This window comes from Phaethon aethereus (genome assembly GCF_964289735.1).
Source record: "Phaethon aethereus genome assembly, chromosome: 2".
Taxonomy (NCBI): Eukaryota; Metazoa; Chordata; class Aves; order Phaethontiformes; family Phaethontidae; genus Phaethon; species Phaethon aethereus.
Genome location: NC_138582.1, coordinates 103,956,461 through 103,975,864, shown reverse-complemented (window position 1 = coordinate 103,975,864; position 19,404 = coordinate 103,956,461). Strand labels below are relative to the sequence as shown.

The window sequence follows — 19,404 nt, the reverse complement described above, 5'->3', positions numbered from 1 at the left end:
TTACACCTCTATCTTTAGAGGTGAAGGCGACACATTGGTGTGAACTGGCAGCCAGGGTTAAGTGATGAACCATAGGCTATGATGCTGCTGAGAAAATGAAACAAAGGTCTGAGACAAGGAAGAAGGTTTTAACATGTAAAATCAATCAAATGTGAGTTTTGTAAATTTCCTTTTGTATGCGAGGATTGTGTAAGATAAACTACTGTGGACAACACCTTTCATCTTAACCAAGTAACTGGCAGGAACCGATAAGAACCAGTACAATGTTAAAATACAAGCTAAGCAAGTAGATAAGAAAAGAGTTCCTCTGGAGGACAGACAAGTTAAGGGGACCTTAACTGCAGAAACCCACCAGAGACCACCAGAGGACCACCAACTCATTTAACAGCGCATGCATCAGGGACATTTGAGTTATGTTAAACATTTCTCGGAAATGTCATGAATATGCTAACAATTGCAATGACTATGAATGTATGTACTCTATATGATTCAGATGCTGGTAACATGAGGCACACATATTAGGAGGAGATATCCCCCACACGTCCGGCGCTGTAATAAAGATATCTGCTTAATAACACTTTGATGTTATTAAGTTTGAATTTCTTAAATTTGAATTGCTTTGAATCAAAAAGATAACTGGACATCTAGAACTGCCATCTATTTATTGCAGCTCAAAATACCAATGCGCTGCTTGTTGCTTCTGCTGTACGCACGTGTCAGGTGTGCTGTGCCAACCTTTGGGAGCTGTTTGCTGTATTTCATCAAAAAACAATGCACCAAGCTCATCTGCTGTTTGTTGAAGAAGCTCATTGACACAAACAGGCGTGATGGTTGTTCATTCAGACAAAAGGAGAGAACAGCTCCTGCATAGGGTTGCATAGCCATGAAATTGCCATCCAAAACACAAGCTAATTGTGAGGTTGAATTATGCAAGCAACTAGTTCCATGGCCAGCTGAATGTCAGTGCAGATGTGAGGGACTGGTCCAATTGTAATTGGGGTACGTGGGAGAGAAAGAGCAGAAACACCAAAGAAAAACACACAGAAAAAGGAGGAAATCGTAGGTATCGTCAGAGGAGTCCTTGTAAGTATCTACTGAAAAAAAGCTCAGAGAACTTTTTGGTAAAATTATGGTAGAAAGGCATATAGATGTCTGTCTACAGAGAAATTATCCTCCAGTGCATGTTTGTACATTTAATCAATCCTGTTTATATACAAAGATGTGCCTGAACCTACTACCCATTTATTTTCCTAAAAGAAATGCTCACAGGAGCCCCATTTTATTCACGCTGAGAAAAAAAACAACAACAAACAACAAATGAAAAAACAGATTAACCAAAAATACCTAAGTTTGCTTGCAGACAGTATATGCATGTCTGGTGGATCATGAGTGCAGATGAGTAAGAATAGAAAGAGAGAAAAGGAAAGACCCCATGGAAAACTTAAAAAATGTAACATTCATATTTAGAATTATTTCTCTTATGTGAATGAATTGGGAATACTCAATCGATAATCTCAGGCGCCTTGATCAAAGGTCGCTACAGTAACACACTGAGAAATCTTTGCCTAGAAAGGATGACTTCACTTTCATCACTCTGTACAAGACCACATGAAAGATATTTTTCAACTCTTTCCCTACTTAAGCTACCCCCCTGGAATTTGTTTCTCCATGGAGAACCATTTCATCATCTGCCTTTAAGGATTTGACAAAGCCTTTTCCCCATGTCACCCTTTATCATCTCAGCTGTTTCAAGAATACTGTTACAAAAGACTGTGTCATCAAAAGCTGTAGCTTAAACTCTGATTGTCTAATGCTTTTTTTTGCAAGTACAAGTAACTGATCTTGGTATTCTAAGGACTTTTTATCTGGAAATTGCATAAGTAGGTGGAATTGCTATGACATGGGTTTTAAAATTTACAACTGCATCAGTGCATCAGTATTTTGTTTCTTCCAATTAGTGTGGGTGCGTGACAGTTGAACCACCTGGTATTTATGTACTTTAAACTGTCGATGCAGACAGACCGATGACCCCAGAACTTCCCCTGGGAATAAAGTGGCTGCTATTGCTTAGTCTGATTTTTAGATAAGCGGCACAAAGGTGCAGTGTGAAGTGTGATTCTCAGCACTGTGTGCAGTAGAACAAGCTGAATTTCATTCTCTGTGTTTAGAAACGGTATCCTTTTCCATTCTGTGGGTCTTTTCTTCAGCACTAAGACATGTTCTTGTCTTCATGACCTCATGTTTTGCTGTCACTGAGCCTTGTTGTCAGCGACCTGCAATGAGCTGCAAAATTTTTCCTGGTCCTGAAAGGGCCAAGACCTCACAGCATTTTGCTGCAGAAAAAGCGACCCTGTTTGATGGTACATTGCTATGCCATGGCTCTGTTCTCATCACATCCCCCAACAAGTGCTCATTATGTGACCTCAGGTCCACCATTCGATCCTGACACATGACCTCACTGTTGTGGTCTCATGCATCAACCTCAAGTAAGATGAGAGGTCTGACATTACTCCACCATGACGAGATTATGTGTCTCTGCATTTATCTTTGTGTCAGTGGGTTCAGCAGCTCATCTTGTTACTGTTGAGAACGTGATAGGAGATTGCTTAGAAACTGAAACAATAGTTGGAATAAGAGGTCAGGCCCTGAAAAGGCTGGAAGGAGCAGATTCTCGTGGACGAAGGCCCTGCTTTCATGGGCTAAAGTGTTTGAGCTTTTCTTAGCTTTTGGGCAGTGGTTGTACTTAGGCAAGATGGAGAACATGCTGACTTTATACTGTATTGGAATCACACTGGTTTTGTTTTGTTCCTATTACTGAAGAAAATAAAGTTCTCTTTTTGTTCTGAAAAGATTGGTGTGAAATAGTGGGCTCTGTAGCCCACAGTGGGCTGGCCAGTCATGGTTGCTTTTCAGGGGCTGAATTTGAAGGTGTTTCCTTAAGAGTAAGAAAATGGTGAGATTCCACTGCAGCAGACAAGTAAAGGGATAGAGGGCAGACATGCAATCATCTGCATTTGAAAGGTGAAGTCTTTAGAGGCACAGCTATTAGCTATGTAAATGTTAAACTGTGGGCAAAATTCTGCATTGCAAGTCTTCAAAGGATTTGTAATATGCTCCCAGTTTTGGACAAAGATTTTGGGCACTAGTTCTAGGCTTCTTTAAGGCTAGCAATGCTCTGGTACCATTTAAGGAGTATTTTATTGCAATCCACAAAAGTGATTGTAACTATTGTGGCCATAGGTAAAGACCAACAGTATTTTGGAATAGCACAAGTAGCACTCAAAATGGGTGCACGAGTGAAATATTCAGTGCCTTATTCATATGGCAAAGATGTGTGATTGTATATTAGGCCTAAGATCACCGGAAGTGGTGAAATCTGGCACAAAATAGCAGATAGTTGACATATCACTACTTAACTGCAGAACAGTGTGAAGGTCATAATTTTTTGTTTTGACATAGAAGCATATTTTTAATACAAATTTTCATTTCAGGGTGCAATAGATCAATGTTAAGCAGTATTAATCTGAGGACGGTAATGTGCTTGGTTCTCCCATGTATCTAGAAGAAAACAAGAAGCAAGCAGAGAAATTGAACTGTTAACCAATAACAGTAGCATATTTGACTTCCCTCACCCTGAAATTGCTCTTTCTGTAATGGTTAACTGCCCTGCTGTAACTCACAGCAGGGGGTTAATTTTCCCATCAGGGGAGGTAAGATAAAAGGACAGAATAATTCCTTCCATCCCATATGCTGAAATCCATTTGGAAGAACAATCATTACTGTACACTGAACAATTCCAGGTAGGAAGGTCTAGATCAGTTTTAGTCTTGTGACAATCAGTGGGGAAAAGGGGCTGTTAAAGGAATTCAGTCTGAATTTAAGGCATTTTCTGTTTATTTTCTCTCAGGTTTTATGGCTTCTTGTATCCAAAGTATGGCAAAAATCCAGTGGAATCAAAAGCTCTGTATTTTATTACGCAGCTTCCTGTAAAAAGCAAAGTGGATGGCCTTAAAAAATACAGCAAAAAAGTCATGTCCCAAGCATACGTACACAGTGTTTTCAAGTAAAGAAAACTTACCTGTAGTTAGAATTTGTTTGGACACATCAGAGACCCATCTGTTCATTGAATAAGTCCATAAGATGCATGCTTGATTGATTTTTTACAATTTTTAATAATCTGAGGAGATTTAAAAAAAATCAGCTGTTCTGATGATGGAATATCCAAAGTTAATTCCCAAACGTTGGACAGTCTGGAGACGTTTGGCTGAGAATTAGCAAGGAAAATGCAGCTTCAAGTGGATAATTTGTTTACAAAGTTTTAAAAATAATTTCAGATATAAATGCTATCAGGATGATTTCATGATCTGATATATTCATCTGTGAAATCTAAGGGAGTCTTTTGATGATGGTAGTGGTTGGATCTGGTCCTTAATATGTACAGCAATATATTTTTTATATCTGCTCTATCATATGTACTATGTAGAATTATAGAAATTGACTTAGGAAAGAGCGCAACATCAACCCGATTTGACTTTACATTATGTTCTTTGAACCACAAATAGGTTATTTTACATTTTTCATCTATTATTTTTCTGTTTTATTCTGTTAATGTATTTTTGTTAAAAAGAAATTGTGCCCAAGGTGTTCTTCTGATTCATCAGGCTACTGTTCGTGGTGTATTTCAAATTTGCGCTCGGTTTAGCGGGCAAGTCACCTCTGAATCTTATTAACTGAAATTATCCACACAGACGTGTAAGTTTGGACCAGCTCAGCAGAACTGATAGTAGCTCTTGTGACAGATCCTGAATTCTTAAGAGAACAAATCATAACAGACTCACTCAAGCAAAGAATGATAGGAGTACTGAAAAGCTTTTAAATATTTCAGGAACGCAAATAACTAAATAAACTTACCCAAATACTGGGGGAGTGCAGTGTAGTTTTGTGGTACTAGCAAAATTTGCCCATTCAGATGGTAGGGTGGGGGAAGAGTACCCAAACAGTGTCTGTAACTTTTATGTATCATCTCAAAAAGACATTCAGAGGGCATCATGTTAGTAAGCACATTAAAACAAAAAAAATAATAAATTGCCCGTACATAGATGCAATTAATTTGTCTAGTCCAAGAGCCTAATTTCAACCCCACTGATAATTTTTTTTCCCTTGCAAGATTACGGCACAGCTTTGTTTCTGAATTGCAGCAAATGTAAACAGTAAATGGCAACAGGTGACCTGGATCAAAGGTCCAGTTTTCAGGTGGGATTATTAATAACTGACAGGAAGGAAAGTAAGAATGGAAAAAATAATGGTAGGTATGATTTTTCAGTGTTTCGTTTGCTTTGTACATGGACCATCCTGCACACACAAGTGGTAATTGTTAGATGTTAATAATGAACCAGTGGCAAAAACCGGGCACCAAATAACTAAGTCTCCGGTGAAGAAAGCACATACCAGAATCGGCAAAGTAATGGGGAAAAGAAGCCGGGGCAGAGCGCCTGCAACAGTCACTTGTGTTGTAGAAACTGCCTTTTGGCGATGGTTGTGGCTTGCCCTCGCCTCCACGCCAGGCCAGCTGCTCTAGCATTTTCATGACCTTCATCTGGAAGGTCTAGTAAAAGTCTGCTTTATTCTTGAGAGGGGAAAAGCTGACCCCTTCAGTAAGAAACCCCAAGAAGAGCTGGCCAGGCGTGAATGAAATACGTGGTTTCCAGGCAGCCGGCTCCCCCGCTCGCCCCGGCGGGCCCCAACCCGGCAGAGCGGCGGGGCGGGCGCCAGACGGCAGCCTGCAACGCCTCAACCTCCCGGCCCTTTACGGCGGGGCCAGAGCCCGTGACGGGACGGACTCGCGGGTGGTTAAGCCTATACTCACCGACACCCGTGTGAAGGGCAGCCCCTCCGCGGCGACCGTTACCGGCGTAAAACGGCCGCTTCGCTAGCAGCCTGCCTCGCGCGGAGCCGCCATTACAGGGCAGCTCCGGCTCGTCCTGCCCGCCCCGGCCCGGCCGCCTCCTTCCGCTCGCTGTCGGAGCGCTGAGCTGGCTCAGCGTTTCCCCGCTGCCGCCGCTCCCCCCTCAGGGCAGCTCAGCCGTCCGGCCTTTCCCTTGTAGCGGGCAGCCCCGGAGGGCTGCAAGGGAGAGGCGGCGGTAGGCAGCACCCGGGCCAGCGGGGAGGAGGAAGAGGAGGCAGAGCGGGGACTTCCCTCCCTGGCTCAGGTGCGGGGCTCTTGGTCCGGTTCCTTCTGCACCTGGTTCCCCCGCGTCCCCCTCCTCGCCTCCGGGCACGACGCCTCCTCGTCCTCCTTCCCCCAGCCACCGCCTGGTGAATGATTCAGCCGTGATTTGCGCTGGCCCCTGCGCTGTCCTGCCCCTGGCGCGGCCGGTGGTTCTGGGTCTGTCAGGCTCCTGGCGGGCTCTCGCCTGGCTGGGCAAAAGGAAGGGCGATCAACATGCGGGATAAAGATTCCCGAGGAAACGAGGGTGGTAGCGGCAAGCCGCTTTCCGCGATGGCGAAGCCGGAGGATGAAGACCCTAGGAGGCCATGGGTCCCTGGGAGCCCCTTCTCTTGCTGGGTCGCATCTCCTTCCGTGCGGTGGTGGTTTTTTTTGGTTTTTTTTTTTTTCCTTTTTTTGCCTGGGTTAGTGTAACCCGCGTTAGCCCCCCCAGGCGCCAGGGAGCAGCCAAAGCAGGTTGCCTAGGAGGAGCGGCTCTTCGAAAAGGCTGAACAGAGCTGTGCCGTAAACCTCGGGGAGGCTGTAATCCCTCCCCGCGGCGCCGGACTCCCTCCTCTGCCTCCCGGAGGTGGGCCCTGGTGCCCAGGCGTGGGTGTGGGCTCTTCACCCCCGGCAGGGAGTTGTCAGGGCGGAGGTGAGAGGGGTGCTCAGGCAGGAACCCTCTCCTGAGTAAACGGGTGCAGGCAGCGCGCCAGAGTGGCTTGCTGCGCTGGAGGTCCAAGGCCACCGACCATGACTAGTCCTGGCACCAAGGCGTCCTGGCTCTCGCAGCCGATGGTGAAGAGCGTGGTGGTGTATCGCAACGGGGACCCTTTCTTCCCGGGGCGACGCATTGTCATCAATGAGAAGAAGGTGTCCAACTTCGAGGTCTTCTTGAAAGAGGTGACAGGCGGGGTGAAAGCACCCTTTGGAGCTGTACGTAACATCTATACCCCCCGGGGTGGGCATCGTGTCCGGCAGCTGGAGGAGCTTCAGAGTGGAGAGCAGTATGTGGCTGGTGGCAGGGAAGCCTTCAAGAAACTCAAGTGAGTGGCTACAAAGTAACATAAGATTTATGTGGAACTTGAATATCAGCATTTGAGATTTGGCTCTGTGGCAATACTTCAGAGGAACCCCCACCCCTTTTATTAGGCATTGGACAAAGAGGACTTGAAAGCTGTGACCCAAGGAAAAAAGAAAGGTACTTTTAACAGATAAAACTGCAAAAGACCTTTAGAGGTGAGCTGTTGCCATCAGTCACCCAGTGCCATCTCCTTGACATGATGGTAGAGGAGAAACAGCCCTTTAACCCCAAGGACATGCAGCAATGGCATGTTGTGATGTGTGTGCTTAACTGAGGGGTGAGTGTCAGTATTTGTGCTCAGTGGTAACAGCTGTAGAAAGGTGGAGTGTTGACAGTCCTGCCATGAAGTTGATGAGCCTGAGAACTTACTTCCCAACACAAAAGGAATTTAATTCCTTTCTTGCTTATTTAAAAAAATTATAATATATTCTACCCAGCTATCCACCTCTTCATCACTTCATTTTGGGTAGGTATATAGCCTTTTTATGACCAAAATAGCTCAGTCCCTCCTGTTATTTAAAAGATGACTGTTTGCTTTCTTTTCCCTGCCTAAACACCAAGAATTAAGCTGTCAGTTTCTCTGTTTTCTAGTGAGTGACTGGGAGAGTATTGTGGAGGAGATCTGGGCTTTTAGGTGTGTTTTCCAAGTGGCTCTGCATGTGATCAGTAATGGTTCTTAATTCTGGCAGTGAATTTCATGGTCTCAGTTGCCTAATTATATGTTTTATTCAGTCTTTGTAGGCATTTTTCCTACAGTTGAATTAAAAAAAAAAAATCTCACAATTAACAGTCCCATCTGGAGGTGGTTGGGAATTTATATACTAAACTACCAGCTTTATGGGACCTCACTCATCTTGGTTGTGTAGAGTTGAGGACACTACACTTTTCAGAATAGCTCATGATGTTTCAGGACAAAACCCTGTGTATAACAAACAGGATCTCTGTCAGCACTCTTGCCATTTTTGTCACTGCTTCTGAAGATTTATTGAAGCTTCTTGTGCTTCAATTGCAAAGCTAAAGAGAAAGATGTATGACAGGCTAAATATAAACCCCTTTCTGTACTCTCTTCCATGTCAAATGCAGTGCTCAGCTCTCAAGAAAGCTGTACCTTATCTTTTTGGTATTAAATCCTGTGATTCTGTGGATGGCTTAAAGTTGTTAGTTGTCAGCCCATCATGTTTCACCTCCCTAAATGTGTTTTATGTTCAACAGACAGGCTAAAAGTAAGTACGTGTTTGGCATTAGCATGCACTGTGTAGAGAATTGGGGACTCTGAATCTGTTTTGGGTGGGAAAAAGCATTTGTTTTTGTAATTTCATATTTTATGGTCAGAGTTTTATGGTGAGAGCTTTTCAGACTTTTAAGGTTGCAACATGCAACAAGATACCCAAGTATTTAAGGTCAATGAAGAGAATACTTTTAAGAAAAGCTAACCTAAAGGACTCAGTAAAAGCAGACTGATTTATATATCCCTTGATAGTATGCCATAGTCCTGTGCTGTAGGGAGGATGAATGGGATGACCGAGAACTTTTACATTTCTACATTCAAAGTTGGAGTTCTTCACTATTAATATTTATTTATATAGTGCTGTAAATGTTGGCAGTGCTTTTACAAGCATTATTTAAGACAGGCTGAGATAACATTGATCTTGTTCTTAACTGGGTTGTAGACAGAATGATAATTAGCCAGAAAGATCAGGGGAGGGGGTAATTGAAAGGGATGGTTTTCTGGAAGGAATTGAAGGAATTAAAGAAAAGAGCATATGTTTGTGTGTGTGGCATAGGCAAAGGTAAAGCAGTTGCAGCTGTGGGAGATCAAAGCATCTGCCCTAAAGGATCTGAATCTGGTCTGATAGCAGCAAGAAGTTTGTACATTTCTTACAATTTTTTTGCAGTGATGCTTGTTGGGCACATTTATTGCTGTGATAGACTATGCAGGGCTGAACTTTGAAATAGAGGCTTGTGGCACTGATGTGTGGGAGCATAGTGGAAAGGAGAGGGTATCCAAGGAGAAGCAGAAGCTGAAAGTGTCATTGTTCGACTTTGAGCAGTGCATTTGTTTCCTCTCAGATGCCTTATATTGAGAACAGAATCTTTTACTTTCCTGTTCACAGTGAATTCTAGACTAAACTGTGCTCACCTTTAGCATGTGAACCTCTGTCATTCCAAGCCCTGAATCTTAACATCTTCAGATAGATACTTCTGAGGGCATATAGTCAATATAAATTGCTGATAAGTTTCATTTTTTTAAATAAAAATTATCAGCATTTTAAAGTTCTGCTTTTAGAAAAATATGCAGAAATTTTCTTTAAAGGAAGGATTATTAGCCAATGTTGGGAATTTCCATAACATGTATCAAGTTTCCCAGCTTGTTTTGTCATTTACAGGTGTGCTAAGTGAATACAAGCTTTTTTTGTGTATATACAGTGAGCTGTGTTGGTGTATTGTAGTTGTTGCAGTTGTGGGTGAGAATGCACATTCGGGCCTGCACCCCTGTGGAGTTCTTCCCTGACTCTCAGCTTGCTGAAAGAAAAATGTCTAGGCTGGAACTGGTTTAGATTTTTAGCTTTTTTCCAGCATGCTACTCTACCCTCCTCCTTCCTTTGCCTATTTACTTGTATCTTGTCCTCATTGGTTAATGGTAGATTGTCCTCTCATCAGCAATGTCTCTTTAAACAACACTGTAGTTTCATCACTGGCTCGGGTAGTCATTGGGTGGAAATATTTCTGCTTTCTTAGCCATGGGAATACTTTTGTAAAGTTTTTGGTCTGGGATGTTTTTGGGTGCCCTTATCTCAAGAAAAAGCTTTTGGCTCTATTTAGACGTTTTCAGATTTGTAGATCCCTGGAATTTGATAACTGAATGCCCAGACCTCTATATAGTGAATTTAAGCCTTTGACTATATATTTGCTTTTCTTTGTCACTCCTCTTAGCTCCTCTCCAAGTAATTCACAGATGCCCAGAAAACAAGAATCACAGTCAGTAGCTGTTGTTATAGGCTGTTGAAATTGTTTAGTCTGAGGTGTTTATTTCTTTTCAGTCCTGCAGGCTTTTAAGACTCCTTTTTTTTGGTCTCAAGTGAACTCGTTCCTTTTTACATGGAGAAGCTTGCAACAGTTGTTTTTGTTTGTTTTTAAACATTAGGCTTGGACACTTTGTTTTTAAACACGGTCCTATATTGCTACATTTACCTTTTTCAAAGCATTGGCATGCACTTTCAAGCATTGCCTGGAAGCCTTGCTATGTCTTACTGTCCCCATACACTGAAGCCTTGAAATCCATGTGACCATTTTGTGGTACCATGATAAACAATTGCCATTCCTTCAAAGAATGAACAATGCTTTTTCTTTCTCTCTCTCTTCCCCCCCCCCGCCTCTATACCTTCATGCAGGTCTCATGAATTCTCAACTTTGGCCAGGCAGAAAAGTTTCCTCTGGCAAACAAATCTTATTGTAGTCATTAGCTACAAAGCATGACGTTACTGGAAGGCTGCAGATGTATTATGGGCTCTGAGGTCCTTTGGTGAGCCTTGCACTGATGCTTGCCATCAGGTATTCCTGACATTCTCAGATAGCGTCTTCTAGTCTTAAAAGCCTGCCAAAGCACCTGTGGTTTCCCACTGAAAGTAGGGATTAGGGAGAACCTGTAACAAATGCAGGTCACCTGATGTTGGGTTAGATGCTCCCGGTGTAGAATAGATGCTCCAGCCATTTTTGTTCCCAGAGAATAGTTTGTGTTGGAAGGGACATTTAAAGGCCATCTAGTCCAACCCCCCTGCAATGAGCAGGGACATCTTCAACTAGATCAGGTTGCTCGGAGCCCTATCCAACCTGGCCTTAAATGTTTCCAGAGATTGGGCATCTACCACTTTCAGCAGAAGGTGCTGAAAGGTGCTGCTGTACTGAGTTACAACTGCCCGCAAAGGTGTCTCTTCCTACAGTGCTGAGAACTAGAAACATCTTGCAGTGCCAGCAGCTTCTGAGAGCTGCATTTGTGAGAAGAGCTGCTCTCATGGCTCTCAGAGTGCTGACAAGGGAAAGGAGTTGGTGTAGTCTGGGTACCTAGACAGTTGCCTGTTTGCCGGTCTATGGGTTACTTATAGTTGAAGGCTTATTTAATTCCTGTTGTTTGGAAAGGCAACATACAGTTAGTGTCCATCACTGTGTGTTTTAACTAACGCTTTTGTGTTAATGCTTAATGTTTTTGTGGGAATATGTACTCTGATGGAGAGCAACATTGTTCAAATACATATATTTTTTTTCTTGTCCAGTTGAGGTTTGTGTTTTATATATTCATAAAATAATTATAAAGATGCTATTGGTTCATCACAACCAAGAGAAACCAGGATATACAGTGTTCAGATGTGTCCACATCCTATTGAAATACAAGTGGTGTAGGTCCTTTTAAACTTTAGCTGATGCCCTGGGTTAAACTTGTGTATGGAGGAAAGCTTTAAATCTATCAGAGACTAAGTGTGAGAAACTAAGAGGCAAGATAATGACTTTGAAAACTCTGGTAGGTTGATATTGTGCTGTGATGACTTTGAAAACTCTGGTAGGTTGATATTGTCCTGAGATTTATTAATCCACCTCACAGTAGTACATGAGCTTCTTTCTGACAAGGGAGTTATTGACAGTCTATCCTAATCACCAGTGACTTGAAGGTACATGGTTGGTTCTCCCCTGTGTTTTGTATTAACCCAGAGGGCTAGCTTTCAAGTTTGTATTAACATTCCTTCATGAAAATCTTGAATTAGTTACTTTTTATGTTGAGGCATGGTGAATTTTAAGAGCTTCATGTATGAAAAAAGTGCAGAAATATTTGTATTGTGTAAGTTGGATGCTCTGTAAATAATCGTTACTGTTGTCCTTCCACAGCTATTTGGACATTGGAGAAACAAAGAAAAAACCTGCTGAAGTCAATAATGAGGTAGGATGTCTGAAATATTTAAGAAGTAAACCTGCAGTTAATGTTAGTGACATGCCTGCATTTGTGACTGTTTTTTAATATATATTTATTATGTTTAATAATAATAATACAATTATCTAGAATTCTGGACATATTCTTTCAGTGATTATTACTCTGCTCTGAGCATGATGCACTGATTGTCTTTGGCTCAACTTTCTCAATTGCTTCATCCACTTAAAAACTTTCAGTAAAGAAAATCTCATGTTGTTATCACTGGATCTGGTCATAAACCTAAGGGAGCTTTTTTCATGCAGAAAAAAAGTTTCTCCAAAACTTGGTATTTTCTCTGGAGAAAAGAAATTTTTGTTTGAAAAACTCACACTTAGTTGAAATGCTTTTCCCAGTCGCTGCCAGTATCAGCTGTAAACTTCTAACTAGTTCTAGCCCATAATTCTCCAAAGTCACCTGTTTCTCTTCAACAGTGCTATGCTGTAGCCTGAGGAGATAACGGCAGGCTTCAAAAAACACTATGTGTTTTTTTGTGAGACACATGAGACTGCATTATTTTTACTGTTTTATTCTGTATGGAGATAGCAAAGATTTCCAACAAACATTTGAATTACAGATGGGTCCTGACAAGAAGCATCAGCTCACTATTTTTTCAATTGCTTTTACCTTGTGCTCTCATGCCAGGTTTCCAGCAATTTAATGGTTTGTGTAGCAGGTGTCTCCAGACAGTAGGACACCTTGTACTAAGAGACTCTCAAAAGTGAGGCCTTAGTGCACTGATGACATTTGCTGCAGTACTCAGACACTTCTTATTCAGAGGCTACGAAATATGACACCTGCGTTTTATAAATGATCATAACTTTGTAACTCTTTTTTTTTTTCATTCAAGTGGGCACAATCAGCAGGAAAATCAAACTCAAGTCAGAGATTTGATTTGCTGCTACAAGTACCATATAAATTTACTCTAAATTGGATTTTTTTCTGGTTTATTTATTTATGCAATTGACCAGAACATTACAGAGAGAGTTTTGTTGGTTTTGTGTAGCCATTCACGTCTCCCTGTTGTTTGGGTCTTTTTTTTACAAAGGAAAGAGAACTATTTTAAAAAATAGGAAAAAAATGAATTAAACACTGATGAGGCAGCACGGTTATACTGTGTGGCTGACACGTATATAAAACCGAGCAACATACCTTCACATATCCACTACCTAAGCTTTCCCATGTCTTTTATTCATAAATTCCATTGTTGACCTACAGAATTTTCTTGTTCTAGTCCTGAGTCTCCTCTGATCAAACTTTGTGAATCTTGCTGAAACTAGTTACTTGTGGTGTTATAAGATGCACAGGCAGAGAATCAAGTAATTCATCTCACTTTCAATTGTGATCTAAGAAAGATATAATAATTTTGGGGGGAGGCAAAATGTTTGTACAATAGCAATATTGCACTTATCTGAACCTTCAACACATAAAACATAATTCTGAAGCAAAAACCCCACATTTGGATGTATGACCAGTCTTCACTATTTTTTCTGAACACCTGAATGTGTGGATAGCATCACATTTTATGCTAAAACAGTGTCTTGGTGAAAAAGAAAATTATTCTTGCATATCCAGAACAAGAAAAATAGAACTTGAGAAATTACTTCTAGTTATCTCTGAAAATGTGATAGTGTGCATTCATTATTATGTGTGACTCCTGTTAATAGTGTACAGTGTGACTAATTCCATATGCCCTTTGCTGAGAAGGTAGTTGTCTTCATGGAAGACTCTTAACCAAATCTCCCAATACTGCCAGTTATCAGGACAACCACAGACTTGCTATTTTAAGGGTAGTTTTAAGGCTGATGATTTTGCAGCAAATACTTAGCAGATTTTTGTTATAATAGAAAATCTGTGCAGTTGGAGAAGTAGTGGTAGAAGTTGTGAGTTTTTTACTTACAGTTGCATGTTTGATAAGAGAGGCTTCTATTATTTCTTCTGGAATAAGTGCTTACTGTATATTAACACTTTCAGCCATCTCTCGGTGCTTTGAAGTAAACATTATCTCAGCTTTCTTTCTTCCTATTTGACTTATGTTTTCAATCTTCACGGTCTCTGTGGAGAGCTTAATTCCCCATGTTGCGTTTAACCTTACGTGATTAATTTATTTGAGGAGTCATAAAAATGAGATGAAACCTAGTAATAGTCTACAGATTTTTATCTGGGCTTATGAATAACACAATTGTTTTCATGCCTTAATCATTTAGTCCTAGGAACGAACTTTCAAGGGGCTAGTAACAGTTTTAATGCCTAAATATATTTATGTTAAAACAATTTGAGGAAGCAAGTTCTGGTTTTACTTTTTTCAAGCATTCACTTAGAAATCAAAAACCTAGATGGTCTGGACCATCTAGGACCAGGAAGCCAGCATTATTGCTACATTTTTATTCTCTTTGATTCTGCTGGATTTGCATCAGCAAACAAAAAAAATCATGTTTTTCCATAGAGCCTTGTAGCAACCTTTGATGCTAGCCTACAAAGGTGCTTTGCTTTCATAAGGCATTATTTTAGATTGAATTTCAGAAATAAAATCCTCCCTTGTTTGTTTCATTAGAAGAAGAAAAAAAACATCAGTGTATGTGTGAATAACAACATTGCTAAACAGAGAAATTTATGGCTCAGTCCTGCAAGTTCAGGATGGTGTAGTTTATGAATTGTCTCAAAGACTTCAGTAGGAAGATTACCACGGAGTTATGCATGTACAGAGAAATTTGTGGGTCAAGTCTGAGTTTCTAGTGTTCTGGTGAGCTGGGGTGAGAGGGGAAGGAAAGAAATGAATAAAATTATTTGGTTTATTATTTGGCTCACTGCAGCTTTGCAGGCTTCTTGCAGATCAAGGACCAGTGTGCTAGGTGTTGAATAAAAGCTCACTGATGGCCATACAGGCAACTCCAGGCTAACATCAGGGTGTATTTTCAGACTGATCTTTACCAGGGCAATTCCTGCTCTCTTTGTGCTGGTGCTGAACTATTAGCCTAGCTCCACCTCTTTTTTTCATTCCTTCCTTCCCTTGGTTCTCTTCCTTCACTTCCTTTCCTTCTTTGCTCCCCTCCAACCCCTCAAATGTTTTTAGAACACAGTATAATTTGCCAGGGCTCCCACATTAATGCGCTGGATACCAGCCCATTCTCATGACCTCAGTAGTGCTGTTGTTAGCTGGAGCCTGGAGACAGCAAAGACTGTTCTTCAAGCATGCTCCTGGGGATTGCCTCCCACCTTTCTCACCTGGCAGCTGGCCTTGCTCTGGCCATGGCCTCAAGGGTGAGCAGTCACAGCAATAAATGGCCTTGTGCCACAGTACTCCTGAGTGCTGGTGGTGCATTTGGAACCTGTTGCCCACAGGAGGAGATGGTCTTAGAGCTGTTAGAGCTGGCTTCCCCTAGACCAAGTCTTGGAAGCACATTGATGCTGGCCTGGTGGTGATGACAATTTTTCTGTACCTGCGTAGTGCCGTATATCAAGGACCTGAAAAATTCAAAAAGGTAGCACAGAAACAGTATTTGAGAAATTAATGATCAGTGATTAAGGATGCTATCATCATGCTTAGATACAAGGGTATCAATTCTGGTTGTATGAAGCACACCTAATTTGGCATTTCCTACCTCATGAGTGTTTCTCGGTCTGGGTTTTTCTCCAGTAAAATGGTTACAAATATCTATTTCTGATTCTGGCTAGTGAGGAGAGAGGCAAAAGGAAGAAAATCTTATGCAGCAGCTGTAGGTTTTCTTTTGTGTAAGTTAAACTGCCAAATGTTTGACATCTGCTTTTGGAGTACTTTAATGTTATTCTTTGAAGGCAGCATCTCAATTGCTTTAAATTTACATGAAACTAGAAAATGTGTGTCAAACTAGAATTAAATAAGAAAAAAATCATGCTCAAGACAGTGTAAATACGGTGGCCTACATTCAGAAAGAAGAATAGTGAGGAAGTGTAAAGCACTAAACCCTCTTCTCACTTTTCTCATAGAGTGACAAGACAGAAAAGGTAGTCCATCAGAAATAGGTTTCTCTTCTTTACTGAAATCTCTGTCCTGGTGTTCCAGAGAGGGGGGAAAAGGAAAAATTAAGGAGAGTTCTCCACCGCGTGTATTCTGGGAACTCACCTAATAAAGTCCTTTAGCATCTGTTCTTGCAAGGTGCTGAGATTTAACATTTGGGAACAGGTTCTGTCCCTGATGAGAACAATATTATTTCTCTCTGTTATGCCCTGGTTCAGTTTTAGCTGGAGCTTCTCAAATACCATGGTCTGTAAGTTGCACCTTACTGTGCCTGACACGTTTGGAGCTAACAAGGGTTTACAGGTAGTGAGCACTTGTGTTCTCTCTGTGTCCTCTACTAGTTGACAAGAGGAGCTCTGGGGAAGGTTTTATCAAGAAGGTCTTAACATAGATCTGTTGTAACAACACAGCAATGAACCAATTATGTAATGTTGTGTAATTCATTAGGCACTATCCATCTATTTAATGTGAGAAGTGGAACACGCAAATAGCTGTGATTGTCTATATGGGTTAGGCTAGTTTGAGAGGACACATTTTTTTCTGTCTAAACAGCTAGGTTTATAGATGAGGGTCTATACCTCTAAATACCTTAATAGTTTCAGTAGCTGCTTTCACCATAGGCTGTCTTCAGTGAAAGATAGATGAGGTAGAAAGACTGTATTACATGTCCCCCATCAGTAGTGTCAGCATCCAAAAGCGCATAAGCAGAGCAATGCAAGAAAGCTTGTATTTCTACTTTTTTTCCAGTGTATCAACTGCATATAGCTGTTTAATTTCAAGGGCTTTTCTTTTAAAAATAAACATTGTTTTAAAAATGCTTGAAGTATGACAGTAATAACAATGCTCTTAAAATCTTGCAAAACAACTGTAGTCCTGGTCTGTAAGTCCGAACCATCAGAGTTGGGTCTTCTAAAAAAAATTATTTTAAAAGCCCTTAGTCTTTCTACTGCTGATATAAATCAGGTTTCAAGGTGGTCTTCAGTGAAATAATCTCATTATCAGTTAGTATTTCTGATATCAATGGTAGATTTCTTTAATCCAGTGTCTAATTTCTAAAAATCTAATTTACTAGTCTAAGCCCTCCAAACAATGGAAATAAATGGGTCAAATGCTCAGATGATGGAAAATATGTATTTTTATTGACTAATCTAACCCAGATATGGACTTGAACTTACAGCCCTATTCTTCTGGGTGAAGTTTTGTGTATAGACTAGTGTCAGTTTAGGATGGTGAATGAGGGACAGCCACTCTGATATCCTATTGCAGGATGATATAATTTGTGATAGAAGCAAAGTGCAGGAAAATTATACTGATGAACAGTGCATGAAAATGATACTGATGAACATTTATTAAATGTTTCTAAGCAGCAGGAGTTCCAGTAGTGTCACTTCAGGTGATGTCTGAAGTTCAGTGATCATTGCCTTCAGTAGACTTTGAGCTATGCCTAGGGCCTGGAAAGAGATAGGATGCTGTTGTTTTTTCAAAAATACCAATGGTAGTTGTGGTACTTTGTCACTGGATTTCAAAGATAGTTAGATGCCTTGATACCAGTTTTGCTTTTGCAAATCTTCCTCAGACTGTCAGACATATGCATGGGAATAGTCCAAGAGAAAATTGATAACTGTGCAGAAGAAAGGAAGGAGGTTAGAATGGGAAAGGCCTGCAAGATCCTTTTCACTTCAGAATATGTCTGCAATTTGTTTAGTTTCATATTAACACCTGATCACCGTTCCCTGGTTTCTGAGATAATCTTGATGCAGTAACGTCTGAGCAATTATCAAGCACATTCTCACAAGTTATCTCCTGCTGCATGCTGCTAGAGCTGGTGTGATTTGAAAGCCACATATCTGTCTCTTCTCACTTCATCCACTGTTAAGTGAGTTGGGCACTTCCTTGCCTGCTTGTACCTTGATCTCCTTAGCAACAGGAGCAGTGCAGCTGTTTAGGAAAAGCCCCTTGGTTCTCGTGCTGCTGTAACACCAGATCAGTGTGCCACTCAGCTGATTTTCACAGTGCCACAAATTCACTTGACTAGGAGTGTGCATGATGTTCAGAAGGGTGAGCTGCAGGTTATGAAGAGGGAGAAAGAAAAGATCAAATCAGAGCTAAAGGCAGTGAGCAGTAGTTGTGGAGAGAGAGAGACTGCCTGTATGAGCAAATTTGTATCTGGCTCAAGTGTTTTACTGACATGGCAATACTCTTTCCCTTCCATTTTGCTGTTTATCTCAGCAGGTAAGTGATGACATGTCTGTTGCACTGTAGCATTGTCGTAATTGTTCTGCATAGAGGGCTGGAGCAAGTTTCCTAGGAAAAGTCTGATTTTTCAATTCCCTTTGATGGCCTCTGCAACAAGCTAATCCCTCAGAATTGTCACATCCCATCTTAGTTTAGACTTTTTGGGGAGAGAGCAAGAGTAGAGACTAAGTTCAGATTTCTGCCTTCTCTCTCTTTCAACCGAGGACTGCAGTAAGGGTGAAAGAAGACATTTGTCCCAGAAACATAGGAATATTGTCAGTCTCAGCAAATGGCAGCTTTCTGGCAGAGCCCTCATGCTGTAATATATCTCAAAACTTTTTCTGGTTACATTACTGGTAGGGAAAGTAGTAATAAGATTTCATCCTGACCCACGCTAAAGCTTTGATACAAACTATTCCTCAGGTATGTTTCCATCCATCACTTCTTTTGGCAGCTGAGCCTCTTGTTTTGCAAGAGAGATCCCTTTTGTACTGAAGGTGCTCTGCAAGTACAAATACACTTTAAATTATGTGCTTGAGGAATCTAACAATTAATCTCTTGAGGAAATATGGACTGACAGAGTTACCATTTGTTTATTATAAGCTTAATTGTTTGTAAAAGATACTGAATGTTATTTTCCAATTATAATGTGTAGGGTGTGGACATTTATTTTTTTCTAAGCAGTATCTCTGATCTAGATGGTGTATCCCTGTGCACTCAAAAAAATTAATTTTACTTGTCATTGGGGCTGGGTAAGCTGCTGAATAATTAACTGAGCTTTTGTATTTACAAATCCTGTGGGCAACTATTTGTTTTAAATTCTCTTTGTTTCACAAAACTGTGTTCAGCTGAAACCTTCTTTCTTCTTTGAATTCTTATGACCAACAGTTTTTTAAACACATCAAAGTAAATGGACTTTGCAATGT

The 19,404-nt window shown here is 41.0% G+C and overlaps 1 protein-coding gene across 1 annotated transcript in view; it reads left to right on the top strand.

Moving 5' to 3' along the window:
• Positions 1–6,913: 6,913 nt before the first annotated feature.
• DCDC2 (doublecortin domain containing 2) overlaps positions 6,914–19,404 on the top strand; it is a gene marked incomplete at its 3' end in the record, with an annotated part of 71,224 nt that continues 58,733 nt past the window's right edge. Inside the window, exons 1-2 of the mRNA XM_081996845.1 lie at positions 6,914–7,251; positions 12,168–12,219. Of these exons, the coding sequence (XP_081852971.1) occupies positions 6,959–7,251; positions 12,168–12,219 (345 nt within the window). The 5' untranslated portion in view covers positions 6,914–6,958. The remainder of the gene's footprint in view (positions 7,252–12,167; positions 12,220–19,404) is intronic.